General features: G+C 45.8%; 1 protein-coding gene across 1 annotated transcript in view; it reads right to left on the bottom strand.

Moving 5' to 3' along the window:
• Positions 1–14,468, bottom strand: part of LOC143421176 (copine-4) — a 94,468-nt gene that overhangs the window by 22,513 nt on the left and 57,487 nt on the right. The window contains exons 8-9 of the mRNA XM_076890338.1: positions 8,316–8,414; positions 1–83 (exon numbers count right to left, since the gene is read on the bottom strand). The exon at positions 1–83 is cut by the window's left edge and continues 4 nt beyond it. Of these exons, the coding sequence (XP_076746453.1) occupies positions 1–83; positions 8,316–8,414 (182 nt within the window). The remainder of the gene's footprint in view (positions 84–8,315; positions 8,415–14,468) is intronic.

The following is a 14,468-nucleotide window of genomic DNA, read 5'->3' as shown; positions in this document are numbered from 1 at the left end:
CACTGGTTCAGAATAACGATCCCAGAGTTCTTGTAGTTCTTCTTCTTCACTTTGTATTTGGGATTTATGCACGGCCACTGCACCTGAAAGAGGGAAAGCTGAACGTTATTTTCCTCTCCTCTGTCTGATATACTATCACAGCCAGACCTGATCACAGACCTGATCACAGACCTGATCACAGACCTGATCACAGACCTGATCACAGGCAGACCTGATCACAGACCTGATCACAGGCAGACCTGATCACAGACCTGATCACAGACCTGATCACAGCCAGACCTGATCACAGCCAGACCTGATCACAGACCTGATCACAGACCTGATCACAGCCAGACCTGATCACAGACCTGATCACAGACCTGATCACAGGCAGACCTGATCACAGCCAGACCTGATCACAGACCTGATCACAGACCTGATCACAGCCAGGCCTGATCACAGACCTGATCACAGACCTGATCACAGACCTGATCACAGACCTGATCACAGGCAGACCTGATCACAGACCTGATCACAGACCTGATCACAGGCAGACCTGATCACAGACCTGATCACAGCCAGACCTGATCACAGCCAGACCTGATCACAGACCTGATCACAGCCAGACCTGATCACAGCCAGACCTGATCACAGACCTGATCACAGACCTGATCACAGACCTGATCACAGCCAGACCTGATCACAGCCAGACCTGATCACAGCCACACCTGATCACAGACCTGATCACAGGCAGACCTGATCACAGACCTGATCACAGACCTGATCACAGACCTGATCACAGCCAGACCTGATCACAGCCAGACCTGATCACAGCCAGACCTGATCACAGACCTGATCACAGACCTGATCACAGACCTGTGGAATGATTCCTACAGAAGCTCTTTCTAAGTGAAGCGTGTGCGATCAATAAATCGTTCGCTGACAGGTTTAAAAGTGACCTCACATTAACAGCAGCTGCTTCTTCCAGGTGACCCTGATAATTGCTCCTCCTCAGGTAAATCAGTGTGTCTGAGACTGTCTGTCTGAGCTGTGGGGATGATGGCAGCCTGCTAATGGGAAGCTAACAGCCTGCAGCCTGCAGCCGCCGCCCCCGATCACCTGCTCAGGTGACTTCATAACAGAGGCCTGCAGCAATCTAATTTCATCCTGTAGGTGGTGCTGTTTTTTTCCATAGCAGGAAGTCTGTTTGTCCAATCAGAAGACACGAAAGCGACAGCGGCACCGTCGCCTTCCTGTTTTTCTCCCAGAGTTATGGTGTGTTGTTTGAGCTCAGCATCGCTGCCTCTGCTGCTGCCGCTGACACACAAACAATCTCTGCTAAATGCAAATAAATCTTTAAACTCTCTGTGGGGATGTGTGAGGATCAGGGCATGGAGGCAGTTTGTCGTGCAGGCTCAACGCTAACAGAGGAAGTGACGTCTGAAGCCTCTGAGCTGAAGGTCTGTGGACACAGCGGCTTCTCCGTGATTTAATTGGCTGACTGTGACTCTGTTCATTCTGCTCTCAGCCAACATTTTAAGAGCGAGATCTCATCTCAGTGATTTTCGCTCGTTTAAAGGAGATGTGATCTGGGCCGACATGGAGGCGAAATCCACTGAAAAACAGCGTGAGAGGGCAGCGTGTCACCACATGTGGGCGTGAAACAGAGTGGAGATGGCGTACTCAGCCCCTGATCGATAAGCAGGGGTGGAGAGGGTGCGTGACTGTGCTCGGGTGGCAATGAGGCCACTGGGTGAGCACACTCAAAGACCACAAGGTCAGCTGACACAGGCAGCGCAGGCGAGCCTGCCGAGGGCGGGGAGTTAGGGAGGGAGGAACGCTAACAGAGACTCTGCTGATGCGCACCCCTCCAACTTCACACCAGCGTCTGCAGAAGGTCATCAGGACGGCACAGAGCACCGCTGTGATGTCAGAGCAGAGCCTCTGACATCATCAGTGACAAGACCAGCAAACCCACACTGTCCACACCTTTCTCAAAATGAGCTCATCATTTGTGGGTCAGCTTGTAAAATGAAGCATTTCCACAAAAAATGAACATCCTCAGCGAACGTGGTAGTCACACTAACCAGACCGACCCGTGAGTTTTACCTTAGACATAACAAAACATTTGAACTCGTTTGCTTCAGGAAGTAATATCGAGCGACTCGTCATATTTGGTCATATGTAGAGGACTTTGTTTTGCAACTCGGCCAGTGATGCTCAGTAAGGAAGCCGGCACCGACCTCAGCTCTGATATCCTGAGAAAATAACCTCAGAGAAAATAACTAAAAATGATTTTTTTAGACATAATATTATAATATTATTATAATATTCTAATAATATTATTATAATATTATTAGAATATTATAATAATATTATAATAATATTATTCTAATAATATTATTAGAATAATATTATTATAATATTCTAATAATATTATTAGAATATTCTAATAATATTATTAGAATAATATTATTATAATATTCTAATAATATTATTAGAATAATATTATTATAATAGTATTAGAATATTATAATACAATATTAGACATAATATGTGAATATTTGACCATTTTGAGTGTCGTAAAATGATTATTTTTGTCTGTCAGATAAATAAAGGACTTCAAGGAATAACAATGAGAGTCACTATTCTTTGAGATTATATACACGAACCAAACTGTTATTAAAGGCAGCGTCTGTAACAATAATAAAGAACTTTGCTGCTGGTTGCAGTTCAGCAGTTCCTCTGATCCATTATTCTCAGAGAGTTTGTTCTTGTTTCCCGTGTTTATGGCGCCTGTGAGCTCACAGATCAGTGATGCTGTATCAGGTTAGGTACCAGGGTCGACGTCCCTGGGCTGTATTTGACTCCAGTGGACGAAGCAAATCGAGCAGATGAAATTATTACAGACGTGCCTCTGAGCGCTGTGTGTAATCCAGCCTCAGCAGAAACACCACAAACACATTTGTCTTTGTAAGATTCGTCCCTGCACTCAGGTGAAAGCAGCTTCCTGGAGAGGTGCCGTTTAAATCCAGAGTGCTGTCAGACAGAAGCATGAACCACAGGCAGCTGCAGCAGGACACAATCCTTCAGCTGCACAAACAAGACCGCCGAGGATTCGCCCCGACTCCCTCACTCAGACCCGCCGAGACCGGGTGACTCTATTTGTGTTGGGATGGAGGACGGACGGAAGAACGGGGAGCTCCCCGGAGACTTCAGCCCGGGGGGGCTTCTTGTTTCCGTGTCGCCGGTCAGGAGGAAGCTGCCAGCTGAGGAAGGAGGCCGATAAAGACATTTTATTTAAAAGGAGAAGAATGGAGAGAGCGAGAGTGGGACTGACAGCACGGCTCTTTGTGTCTGTGGGAGGCGAACAAGCTCTCCTCCTGTGCTGGCTTCCAGCAGCGTGAAGAAAAGGTTTCACGCTGAAGATAAAATGCACGCCCATTGCAACGACTCAAACAGCAGTCAGGAGTTTTCCTTCTTGGTGCGCTGCATAACCTCCAGGGCTGAAAATAGACTCCAACAATAAAAACAATAGAACTGCAGTTCCTGTGATCTGAGTTCTGTTTAAATGTCTTAATGTGCCTCGCCTGTGCTCCGTGTTACATCTCGTTATCCTGCTTTCTGTGTATTCCCTGTTTTACTTTGACAGTCCCGTGTTTCCTTCCTGTCTCGTGTGTCAGATTAGGTTCAGCTGTGTTTGCCTGCTGTTACGTATTCCCTCGTTACCTCTGTATTTATTGTGTGTGCTTTCCTCAGACACTCACAGGCGTCTCTTGGAGAGGCAAACATCTTAGAGGTTTTCTCTGCATCGGCTGTTGTTTGTTTTAGGGTCGGAAAACCGGGCGGCGACAGTTTTAAGTCCTTTCTTTCAATCTTTCCATATAACTTCACTGTGTTCAGCTGTGTTCGTCTCCACATTTCAATAAGATGTCCTAACATCCAAACCAGCCGATGAGGTCACAGTGAACACGTTCGTGTTTTCTGCCCGTGCGGTCTGTGGTCATATCCTTATGTGATGTCATCCAAAGACTACAGACAGAATATTAGACACAGCTCACCGAGCTGGCTGGGTTTATGAAAACTGGGATGTGGTTTTGTCGTACGGCTGCTCAACAGCCTTCCAGTGAAGATGTTGGGCTCTTTGTAATCAATAATGAGACAGCTGAGGATTCCTCGGCAGCTGATTGTTCCTGGCCTTTCAGCCGTGTGTTGTCATCTTCAGGGAATTTCCAGAGAAAACTCACAGCCGCAGCGTCTGTAAGCAGAACGGCATTAACGGACAGTCGGAGAGCGCCTTAATTAGCGGTCGTCTCCTTTCTGCAGCAGCTCTGCTCTCTGACAGCTGCGTCTTCATTAGCTCTCGGGGTAATCACTTCACACCCTCTGCCTAAATAACCTCGGAGGCACTTTAGCCCCCGAGGAGCATTTTAAAGGGTGGTCTCGCTGCTAATTGGTGCTTTTCTGGAAACCCGGAGGTGCAGGACCTAACGGAGATCAGGTCTTTTGTGCTTCAACCTGCCGAGTTCAAATGTGTTTAGCTCAAGAGAGGTCATCATTATAGGTCACCACTCCCCAGGCTGTTTCTCATTCCTCCTGTTTCATCTGTAATAATAAGGCTACTCTGTTTGTCAGTCCGGTTTCTAAACTGGAGTATCTGCACGTCCGGTTGCCACCATGGAGCATGAAGGAGGAGCTGTGCTGGTGTGGCCTGAGCTCGGAAAGAAAAGCGTCAGGACTTCTTTAAGTTTCTTGAAGACGTTTCATCCGAGAAGCTTCTTCAGTTCTAAGAGCAGCTGGTGGAGAGTCCCAGATTTAAGTCCTGTGGGAGTGTCGTGGACCTCCTATTGATCCTCTGCCTAATCACATGAGCCCAGGTGTGAAAGCAGGTGTGGGTCACAATCAGCCAGAGTTTCAGGTGAGCTTATTGTGAAACCTGGCCCCATCCCTATCATGTGATTTCCTGAGGTCAGATGGCCCAGGATGTGAGTGGGCGTTAAGACGTCTGGGGAGGATCTCAAAACTGGATTATAGATGCAAACAGTTGGTGTCGTAAGCCCCGCCCTCTGGGTGGGAGCAGCAGATCCAGAAGAAGGGGCAGAATGATGGAGCGCTCCGTCAGAACCTCCACCCAGCTGAGATTGTCTGACAACCTCATGACGCTGACTGAAGGATGACTCTGAAAACATCAGGTGTCTGTTGGTATACGTCACATGCTGCTGGCATCTTCTGATCGTCTCTCCTTTGAATGGAAACCTCGTAAGAGAAATTGTTGGAAAACTCCTGAGAGAATCAGGATGGCATGCGATGTATAAATGTTGCATCCATCTGGAAGACCCTTGTGGATTAGGGAGCAGCTGAAGGAAGATGCACCCCCATCAAAACACAGACATTAACAGTGTTTTCTGTTTTAGAGCAATCTCTGGTTTGTGTCACAGCTGCAAAAGATTTCCTTGGAAATCTTATTGAAATGTGGAGACGAATGCCAGCTGAACACGGGGAATTTATATGAAAAGTTTGAAAGAAATTAGGCGGACTTAAAACTGTCACCGCCCGGTTTTCCGACCCTAAAACAAACAACAGCCGATGCAGAGAATTACAGAGCGCAGCTTTCACACATTCGGTGATTCACTTATAAACTGGCAAACCTAAGACTCCTGCAGGGCTGCCTCGCTGTCTCTCGGAGAGTCTGTGAGTGAATTCGTTTCACCCTGTAACTGTAATGGCGTGTCACAGCGTGTGAGCCGTGGTGTCGCTCAGTCTGACTCTCACTGAGCCATTAAATTGATTGAATAGCTGAAGGAGAAACAGGGTGAACAGATACCTGCCTCACAGGGAGCTTTCTCCTTCAGGAGCGTTGGGCAGAGCAAATTAAATATTAACTGCATCTACTGTAGCTGCTCCAGCAGGAGGAAAACTACATGAGAGGTTTCTGGTACAATATGACACGATCAGGCTACACGTCAGGCATCAAACATTTAAATAACCTGCCTGATATCGACTGCTCTAAAGCTCTCCTGTGCAGTACACCGTTTATGTTTTGGAAGCTTTTCCAGCATATCCAACAGACTGGATCAAGATCTGAGGAATTCAAACTCCATCGCCTTTAAATTCCCATCGAGTTCCTCAAACTTTAACAATGATCCTTCTGGAAGAGGCCACTGCAATCAAGGGATACTGCTCACATGACCGCGGGGTGTCCGTGGCCTGAAGACATGTTTGGGTACATGTTTCATGTCAAAGTTAGATCTTCAAGAATCCAAGAACTGGATGGTTCCCAGCAGGAGTTAAGCTCTGACTCATTAGGCAGGATTTGTATTTTTCCAGTGACTGATGGTGAGGATGGCTGATACTTGAGGGGTCTGGATGTGATTCATGCTAAGCTAACAAAGGTGCAGGGCTCGCAAAATTTCAAAATCCCTGGTTGCCCTTCGGGCAGGGACTCTTCAGTTTTGGTAGCCCAAAATAAATTTAAGTAGCCCAAATAAAAAAGAGAGCAATTTTTTGATTGATGTTTTGTTTCCTTTACAATATTATACATTAAAGTATAATATTGTAAAGGAAACAAAACATTAATCAAAAAATTGTTGAAAAACAAATTACAACATTGTATAAAAATTACAATCATCAACTCAAATACTTGGTTCTAATTGAACAGAAATTTCTATGAACTTGTAAGAACTGTGTAGGACACGAATCCGTCTGTGTCAGATCCTGAAATTGAAATCTCCACTGAAGTCAGGGGTAAGAGACAAGTGGAACCAAGATCGAGGCCATTTGCTTTCTGAAGTTTGCAAAGACTGCTAAATTGTGCCAGTGGTAGTTCACTCTTTGCAACATAGTAGCTGTTCTAAACTGATTTTCAGGTTTATTTTTAGTATGTTATTTGCAATTGGTGTTTGTTCTGGGAAAGATATTGCAGACTGAGCAATAATGCATTTCTTGCATTTCTCATGGCTTCTAATGGGGGCCTTTCTTAAAATGACTGGTCCCAGTAACAAAGGCGCTTGTCGACTCAGAAATCGAGAGAAAACCAACAACACACCCGGCAGAACATTATGTTATTTACACGGGTGCACATAAGTGGTCTGCATGTGCGCATTCGCTGTCAAAATAAAAGACGCACCAGATAAGAAGTTGCAACGTGCGTTTGCGTCCATATAAAGGCTGTTTTTGTCCTAGAGTGGGATTTTCACGGCACATTCTGCACCACATCTCTGTGCGTTCATCATTTGTTTGAAGCCAGCTCACCTCCTGCAACCACTTTTCCGAGAATACGCGCTTCTTTTGTGGTTCGGACTCCTTCTGACATTTCTTTGGAGGTGGAGGAACACCAAAGTAATTGCTTAAAGGAGCTTCTTCGACATCTTTAAGAGTTCTAAACAAATATGTCCTCCTCCAGAAAATCTTATGTACGCAAACACGCGTTGCAACTTCTTATCTTGTGCGTGTTTTTTATTTTGACAGTGAATGCGCACCTGCGGACCACTTATGTGCAGCCCTGGTTATTTAGCTCGTCATATTGCAGCCACAGAAATTCTTTTGTCCATGAAACCATAAAGCTGCACTTTCTTTTTGCCTTATAGTCTGATTTGTCATAACTTCTCCGTTTTGTGGTAAGCTTTTCTTTGGCTGTCACTTCTTCACCCTGACCTGTCTTATTTGGCTCAGCAGAACTAAAATATATATCCTGCTGCTTTTACACACACACTCACATAATCTCAGCGATTCTCTGCGCGATCAACCTCTCACATGTTTAAGCTGCGGGAGATTTCACTTGTCATGTTTGCATAGTAAGCTAACGATTAATAAGACGATGTCAGAGGAATTGGTGCGCAAATTATCATCACTCACAGATCAGTGCTGTCGCTCTCTATACACAGTTCGCACGATTGCAAAGTGAAAGCAAAAAAACAAGCGCAAATTCAAACGCGACTTCAATATGTCACATATTGACAGTGGCTCACCGATGCCAATGACATAATTACCCAGCTACATTTCTGAAAGAATGCAAAACCATTGACATATATTTTTCCTTCCTACGATAGCCCGACGGGCAGGGCAGAGATAGATTTTGGTAGCCCGACTGGAAGAATCACTAGCCCCGGGACGTCGGGCTTGTCATGTACATGAAACTGATATCCTATAAATCCACATAAACACATATTTAATTTGATTTCCTGTAAACAGTCAAAGAACACACAGCTGAATCACAATCATTTCCCAGCAATTACAACAGTCAGTGAACGCATCACGCTTCAAACACGCTCTCAGAAGACAGAGGGTTGAAGTATGAATCACACGCGGTCGGCTCAGGTTTTAGAGGACAGCCTCACCTGCCGTCCATCGATGGCGCCTCTCATCTCTTTGAACGTAGCCTCGAACTCACCGATGTAGTCGTGTTTCCCGTTTGAGTCCCAGTCCCATACAGTGCACTGAGTGGACACAAACACAGAAACAGTTATTCCATCCGAATGATCCAAGGCCGGATCCCAGCTTCATCACTGTTCCGTGTCCTGCTATTTACGGCTGTGACCCACAAAGCTTCTGCTCGCTCATTAATTGGATGTTTGCCTTGAACTGAAGGAGATCATTTCAGACTGAACCTGTGTTTTTGTTCTTGTTGTTTTTAGGTCACAGCTTGTTCGGCAAATCGAAACACAGAAGCGGTTCAGCCCGGAGCTGAGGTGTGAGCGGTGCATGGCAGGAGGAGGTCTGTCCAAGCCTCCACATCAAATAGGATTTCCTGCATTCACATGATTGTGTTTCTGGTTTATTTCGGCACACTGTGGTTTCTAACGAGTCGACCGCGTCTCTCTGGGCAGCAGAGACTGAAACCACGAGGAGGCATGTAGAGAGAAAGATATTAGTTTGGTGCAGCTTTTAAAAATCATTCACATTCATTGAAACTGTGAAAATAAACTTGAGTAAAACTCAAAGCGAAATATAACAAATGCAGCAGCGGCTCGGTGATGCAATGGAAACAGACACTCGTGTCATTAATATGTAGATTCAGAGCGTCGCTGTTGGGATGTGAAATAAATATGAGGATGTGTCGAGCCCGAGTTAAACCTCACTGTACCGCACTTCAAAGAAACGCCCAGCTGGAGGCTTCGTCCACCTGACGAGTCCTCCCAGCGGAGCGGACAGCTCGCGCTGGCAGCACCGTGACCAGAACGGGAAGTAAACGAGAAGAGACGGCGGACTGAATCCAGGACAGTTTGACAGGGTTCATGAAAAATAGATGGGAGGAGGTGAAGAGGAGCGCTGGCAGTCTGCGAGCCGGAGAGGAAGAGCTGCATGGCTTTACAAACACACACAGTCTCGTGTTCCAGTTCCACTCTGCTGGTTTAATCTTTTCATATATTCATGCAGGAGTTTCACTGAACATTTACTGCGTGTCCCATCCATCTTTGTGAGGACCAATTAGAGTTTCATGAGTCACTGTTTTCCCAGTGCGTGCTCAGAGGCTCTACACAGGAGCTCTGTAATCCTGGAAACACTCGGGAAGTTTGAGGATTTAGAAACGTTCTGACATGTAAAAAGGTTTGACTATGTTTCTGCGTCATCCGTCAGAACGAAGCAGATCGCTGATGCTGATCATGTCAGAGGTCAGACTGACTCCTCCTCAGCAGCTTCTCCAGCTAAACCAACCTGTAGCTGTGGTTCACATCTGTGCCTCAAGCTTCCAGCTGAAAACTGATGAATGCAATTAACAGCAACTAAATCAGGTGAGTTTAGAGGCTAAACCTGAAAAAGGAAAGACAAACCATGGGCCTCGGTCTCCTGATCCAACCAGCTCTTCAGGGAGTCTGAGCTCGTGTCTACGGCTGAGCCCAGACGCCCTTCAGAGGAAGCTCACCTCCATCATTTGTATGAACCATCTCATTCTTTCGTTCACCAGCCACAGCTCGAGGCCGTTGGTGAGATCTACATCGCTGCCTTCATGCCCACACTTCACCATCAGAGTTCTTCACACTCAGCTGCAGACCACCAGCGTGAGTCTAAACATGAGCAAATTGAACATCATCATCCACACAAAGCACAGATGAGATCCTCAGCCCACCCGAACCTCAGCTGTGCCCAAATTTCCCGAGCGTTAATGTCGTGAAAGAGTGGGCGATGGAGTCGAAGGAGGTCCAAGCAGACCAGCTCCCCGCTCTTTAAAAGTACCACGTGTGGTTGTCTTCTGCAGGTTTAACTCATTGACCTACTCCCAGTTCGACACGACTGCAGAACCTGTGCAACAAATGAGCCATTCTACTGTCTGGGCCATGAGCACCTTCATCATCAGAAGATCAGGAACATCCTCAGAAACAGGTACAAACCCTCCTGTGGGCTCAGAGGACGTCTACCAGTGGAGGACTGTGGAAAAGCTGAATTTCCTGATGAATCTCAGGGATTAGTGACAGAAACAGAAGACGATACAACCCCACATCAAACCCACACAGACTCAAATCTGACCATCCTTCAGAGACATCCTCCACCCTCTGTTTTGATCTCTGAGAAGGATTCGCCCTGCGGCAGTAATGAGCCCAAACACTCGTCGAAGCTTTGAAGAACTACTCGACTTTGGTAAAAACGTGTCTGTGTTTGCTGAAGGGATGAGTCGCAAACATCTGGAGTCAAGTGTGCGAGCAAATTAGATCAGTGTGGGTAAATCTGCATCTGCTTTTATATGCACACGTTACTGTGAGCCTGATTATTTCTGGGTGTAAATGTGTGTGTGTGTCCTTCCCTCCTCATTATACTGAAGATCAGCAGCAGCAGAGACGGCAGCAGCTGTGTAAAAACCTCCTCTTCGCACAAATTAGCAGAGCCATCCGGGATTAAAGAGAGGAAAAGGGATCGCAGCGCTTTCTATTCATCTACCTGAGAGGCGACACGCTGAGAGTTTTAATGAGCTGTCGCACTCACGGCTTCATTCACTCAGCTGCATTAGCAGCTCAGAGGATGCATCACCCAAATCCTGAGACCTGTGATGTCCTGTCTCAGAGAGCAGCCTCACCTTTAACGTCGATAACCGGCAGCCGGTGTCACGCAACAATAATGCGAGCTGTTCCTGCTCGCTCGCTCCTTTCTCATCCTGCTGATCTTAAATGTTTTCGTCCTGAGTTTGCAGATAACTCATCTTTAGTATTTCTTCTTTCTTCAGCATTTTGGATCATTTTCTGCTGCTTTGTTGTAAAATCACTCATTCTTTCTAGGTGTGTCAAATATCTTCACATCTGTACTAAAATAAAACTGTGGCGTGGGTGTGGTCTCTGGCCGGCTGCAGAGGAGGGGTGACGCAGCGAGCTCCCGGGGCGGCGCAGGGGCGGGGTGAACAGGTGTGCTGGGAAGTGAACGTGACTCTTTATATGTTCACAGTGACAGTCGGAGGGGAGTGTCTGTGTCCCACTGTAAAGAAGTGCTGTCACCACGTCCGTGCACCTACGCGATGCTATCGAGCCTTCGGCTCAGATGCTGCTGAGCATTTTTCAACGCGATTTGAACAACTTGTGTCCAGTCCCTCTGAGTCGTCCTCCGTAGACGGATTACTCTCTCATCTGGACTCTGTTGTTGCACCTCTAAGACTCAGGCAGTGTAAACCCAAGGCCAGTCCTTGGCTAACCGATTTTACTCGAGCCATTAGATGTGAAAGGCGATGGAAAAAGGACAGGCTCTACATCTCTCTGGAAGCTCTTAAGGCGAGCTGGAAAGCTTACCAGAGGGCAGCAAAGACCGCCAAAAACTCAAAACTATTTTTCACAACTTATTGCTGTTAATTCACACAACCCTCGTGTTTTGTATAATACCATAAATTCTGTACTGAACGCAGAGGATCGTGTTCTTTTGCAGTCTTCTGAGGTTATGTGTGATAAGTTTCTTAATTTCTTTGTGGATAAGGTTGCCGGTTTGAGACCCTCCACTTTATCTTTTGTTGACCCGGCTGAGATGTTCCCTGTTTAAATTTGCTTATTGCTTTCCAACCAATTGTTCTACCTGAACTTGAGAAGCTTGTGTTAACTGCTAACCCGTGTGGTTCTCCGAATGATGTTGCTCATCCCCGTTTTCTGAAAGAGGTGTTTCCTACTTTTGGACCACATATTCTGAACCTAATTAATACCAGCCTCTTGTCAGGTCAAGTACCAAGCGAGTTTAAGCATGCAGTTATTCACCCCTAACTTAAGAAGCCAGGCTCAGATATTTCAGTTCAGTCAAACTGTAGACCCATCTCTAAACTTCCTTTTCTGAGTAAGATCTTGGAAAAGGTTGTTCACACTCAGCTGATGGATTATCTAAACAACTCTCAGATGTTTGAAGTTTTTCAGTCCGACTTTAGGCCGTTTCATAGCACAGAGACAGCTCTCATAAAGGTTATGAACGATATCCTGGTAACGACGGCCTGTGGTAAACACGTAGTGCTTATACTACCAGATATGACTGCTGCATTCGACACAGTGGATCACGACCTGCTGATCTCTCGATTACAGCTTTGTGTGGGCATTTCTGGCTTGGCACTCCTGTGGATAAAATCATATCTGTCAAACAGGAGCTTCTGTGTTAAGGTGGGCTCGTCATCGTCCTCTGTGGCCCCTCTGCCGTGGGGTGTCCCACAGGGATCTATTCTTGGGCCATTACTGTTTTCATCTCCTGCCACTGGGTGCGATCTTTCGTAAACACAAAGTTTCATTTCATCTATATGCTGATGATTGCCAGCTTTATTTTCCTTTCAGTCGTTCTGATAGCTCCCCAATTAGACTCCTGCTTGATTGCCTTAGTGATGTTAAGTCATGGATGCTCTAAACTTTTTAAATTTTAACGAACGTAAAACGGAAGCAATTCTGTTCGGCCCGAATCGTTCCTCTGATATCCCTGATGTTGACCTTGCTGCTCTGACCCCTCACCTGAACAGCTCGATTACCAATCTTGGGTTAAAAACCGACTCTGCACTTACCTTTGATGGCCACGTGAATGCGGTGGTGAAATCGTCATTCTATCAACTCAGGCATCTGTCGAAGGTCAAACCTTTTCTTTCAAGGCGTGACTTGGAGACTGTTATCCATGCTTTTATAACCTCACGCTTGGATTATTGTAACTCCCTTTTAACAGGGGTTGGACCGGGCACTCTGACACGCCTGCAACTAGTCCAGAAATGCTGCGGCACGGTTTTTATCTGGTAGAAGGACATTTGAGCACATTACTCTGGTCCTGGCCTCCCTGCACTGGCTTCCAATTGAATTTAGGATTCATTTTAAAGTTCTTTTATTGGTTTTTAAATCTTTCAATGGTCTGGCACCTGCGTATCTGTCTGATTTGCTGAAGCCCTATGTCCCCACTCGTTCGCTCCGGTCAGCTGAGCAGCTGTTGCTCTCAGTCCCCAAATCCCGGCTGAAACTGAGAGGAGAGCGAGCGTTCTCTATCGTGGGTCCTAAGCTTTGGAATAATCTTCCTCTTCACATTAGGCGATCGACATCAGTGCTGGTTTTTAAATCCAGATTGAAAACGCATTTTTATTCACTGGCTTTTGACTCAGTGGTTGACTGACTTGTATTTTATTGTTTTTGCTATGTTTATTATTTTATCGTATTTATTATTCTTATGGGATCTATTATGTTTCTATTGTTCACCACTTTGGTCGGCCTTGTGTGTTTTTAAAGTGCTATATAAATAAACTATGATGATGATGATGATGTGTCTTGTTTGCGTGTAAAGGGTCCAACTTCACAAAAACGTTTTTAACATTAAGTTAGGGGGGAAGTGCCGGGGATTCCCATGATGCACTTCTTCTTCACTCACTGTGTATTAGCAGACCTCTCTGCATTGAATCATATCTGTTATTAACCTCTGTCTCTCTTCCACAGCATGTCTTTATCCTGTCTTCCTTCTCTCACGTCAACCAATCACAGCAGATGGCCCCGCCCCTCCCTGAGCCTGGTTCTGCTGGAGGTTTCTTCCTGTTAAAAGGGAGTTTTTCCTTCCCACTGTCGCCAAAGTGCTGCTCATAGGGGGTCATATGATTGTTGGGTTTTTCTCTGTATGTACTATTGTAGGGTCGACCTTACAATGTAAAGCTCCTTGAGGCGACTGTTGTTGTGATTTGGCGCTGTGTAAATAAAGTTGAATTGAATTGAAGTTAGGACTCATGATGTTATAATACAGGGTATAAGTTATTGTGCAGCTATAAAGACTTTACCTTGCCTAATGAACAGCACTGTGCAAGAATCTTGAGCCAAGTCTCACTTCTCTATCTGTTGTAAGAAAAATGAACAGCAGGTGCAGCGATTTAATGAAACCTGTTTGTACAATTCTAACAACCTTCATCTATCTATGCTTCCACAGACGGTGTGTTTGGATCATTGTCACGGTGAAAAATGAAGCTGCTGTCAATCAGATGTTTCCAGATGTTACTGCATCTGGTGGCTCAACACCTGACTATTCTTTTCAGCATCTGTAATTCTATGAATTTTGATAAGATCTCTAATGCTACTGGCGAATGAGACGTG

This window comes from Maylandia zebra, linkage group LG11 (assembly GCF_041146795.1).
Source record: "Maylandia zebra isolate NMK-2024a linkage group LG11, Mzebra_GT3a, whole genome shotgun sequence".
NCBI lineage: Eukaryota > Metazoa > Chordata > Actinopteri > Cichliformes > Cichlidae > Maylandia > Maylandia zebra.
Note: the sequence above shows the minus strand (reverse complement) of the source record. Positions and strands in the feature narration are given on the sequence as shown.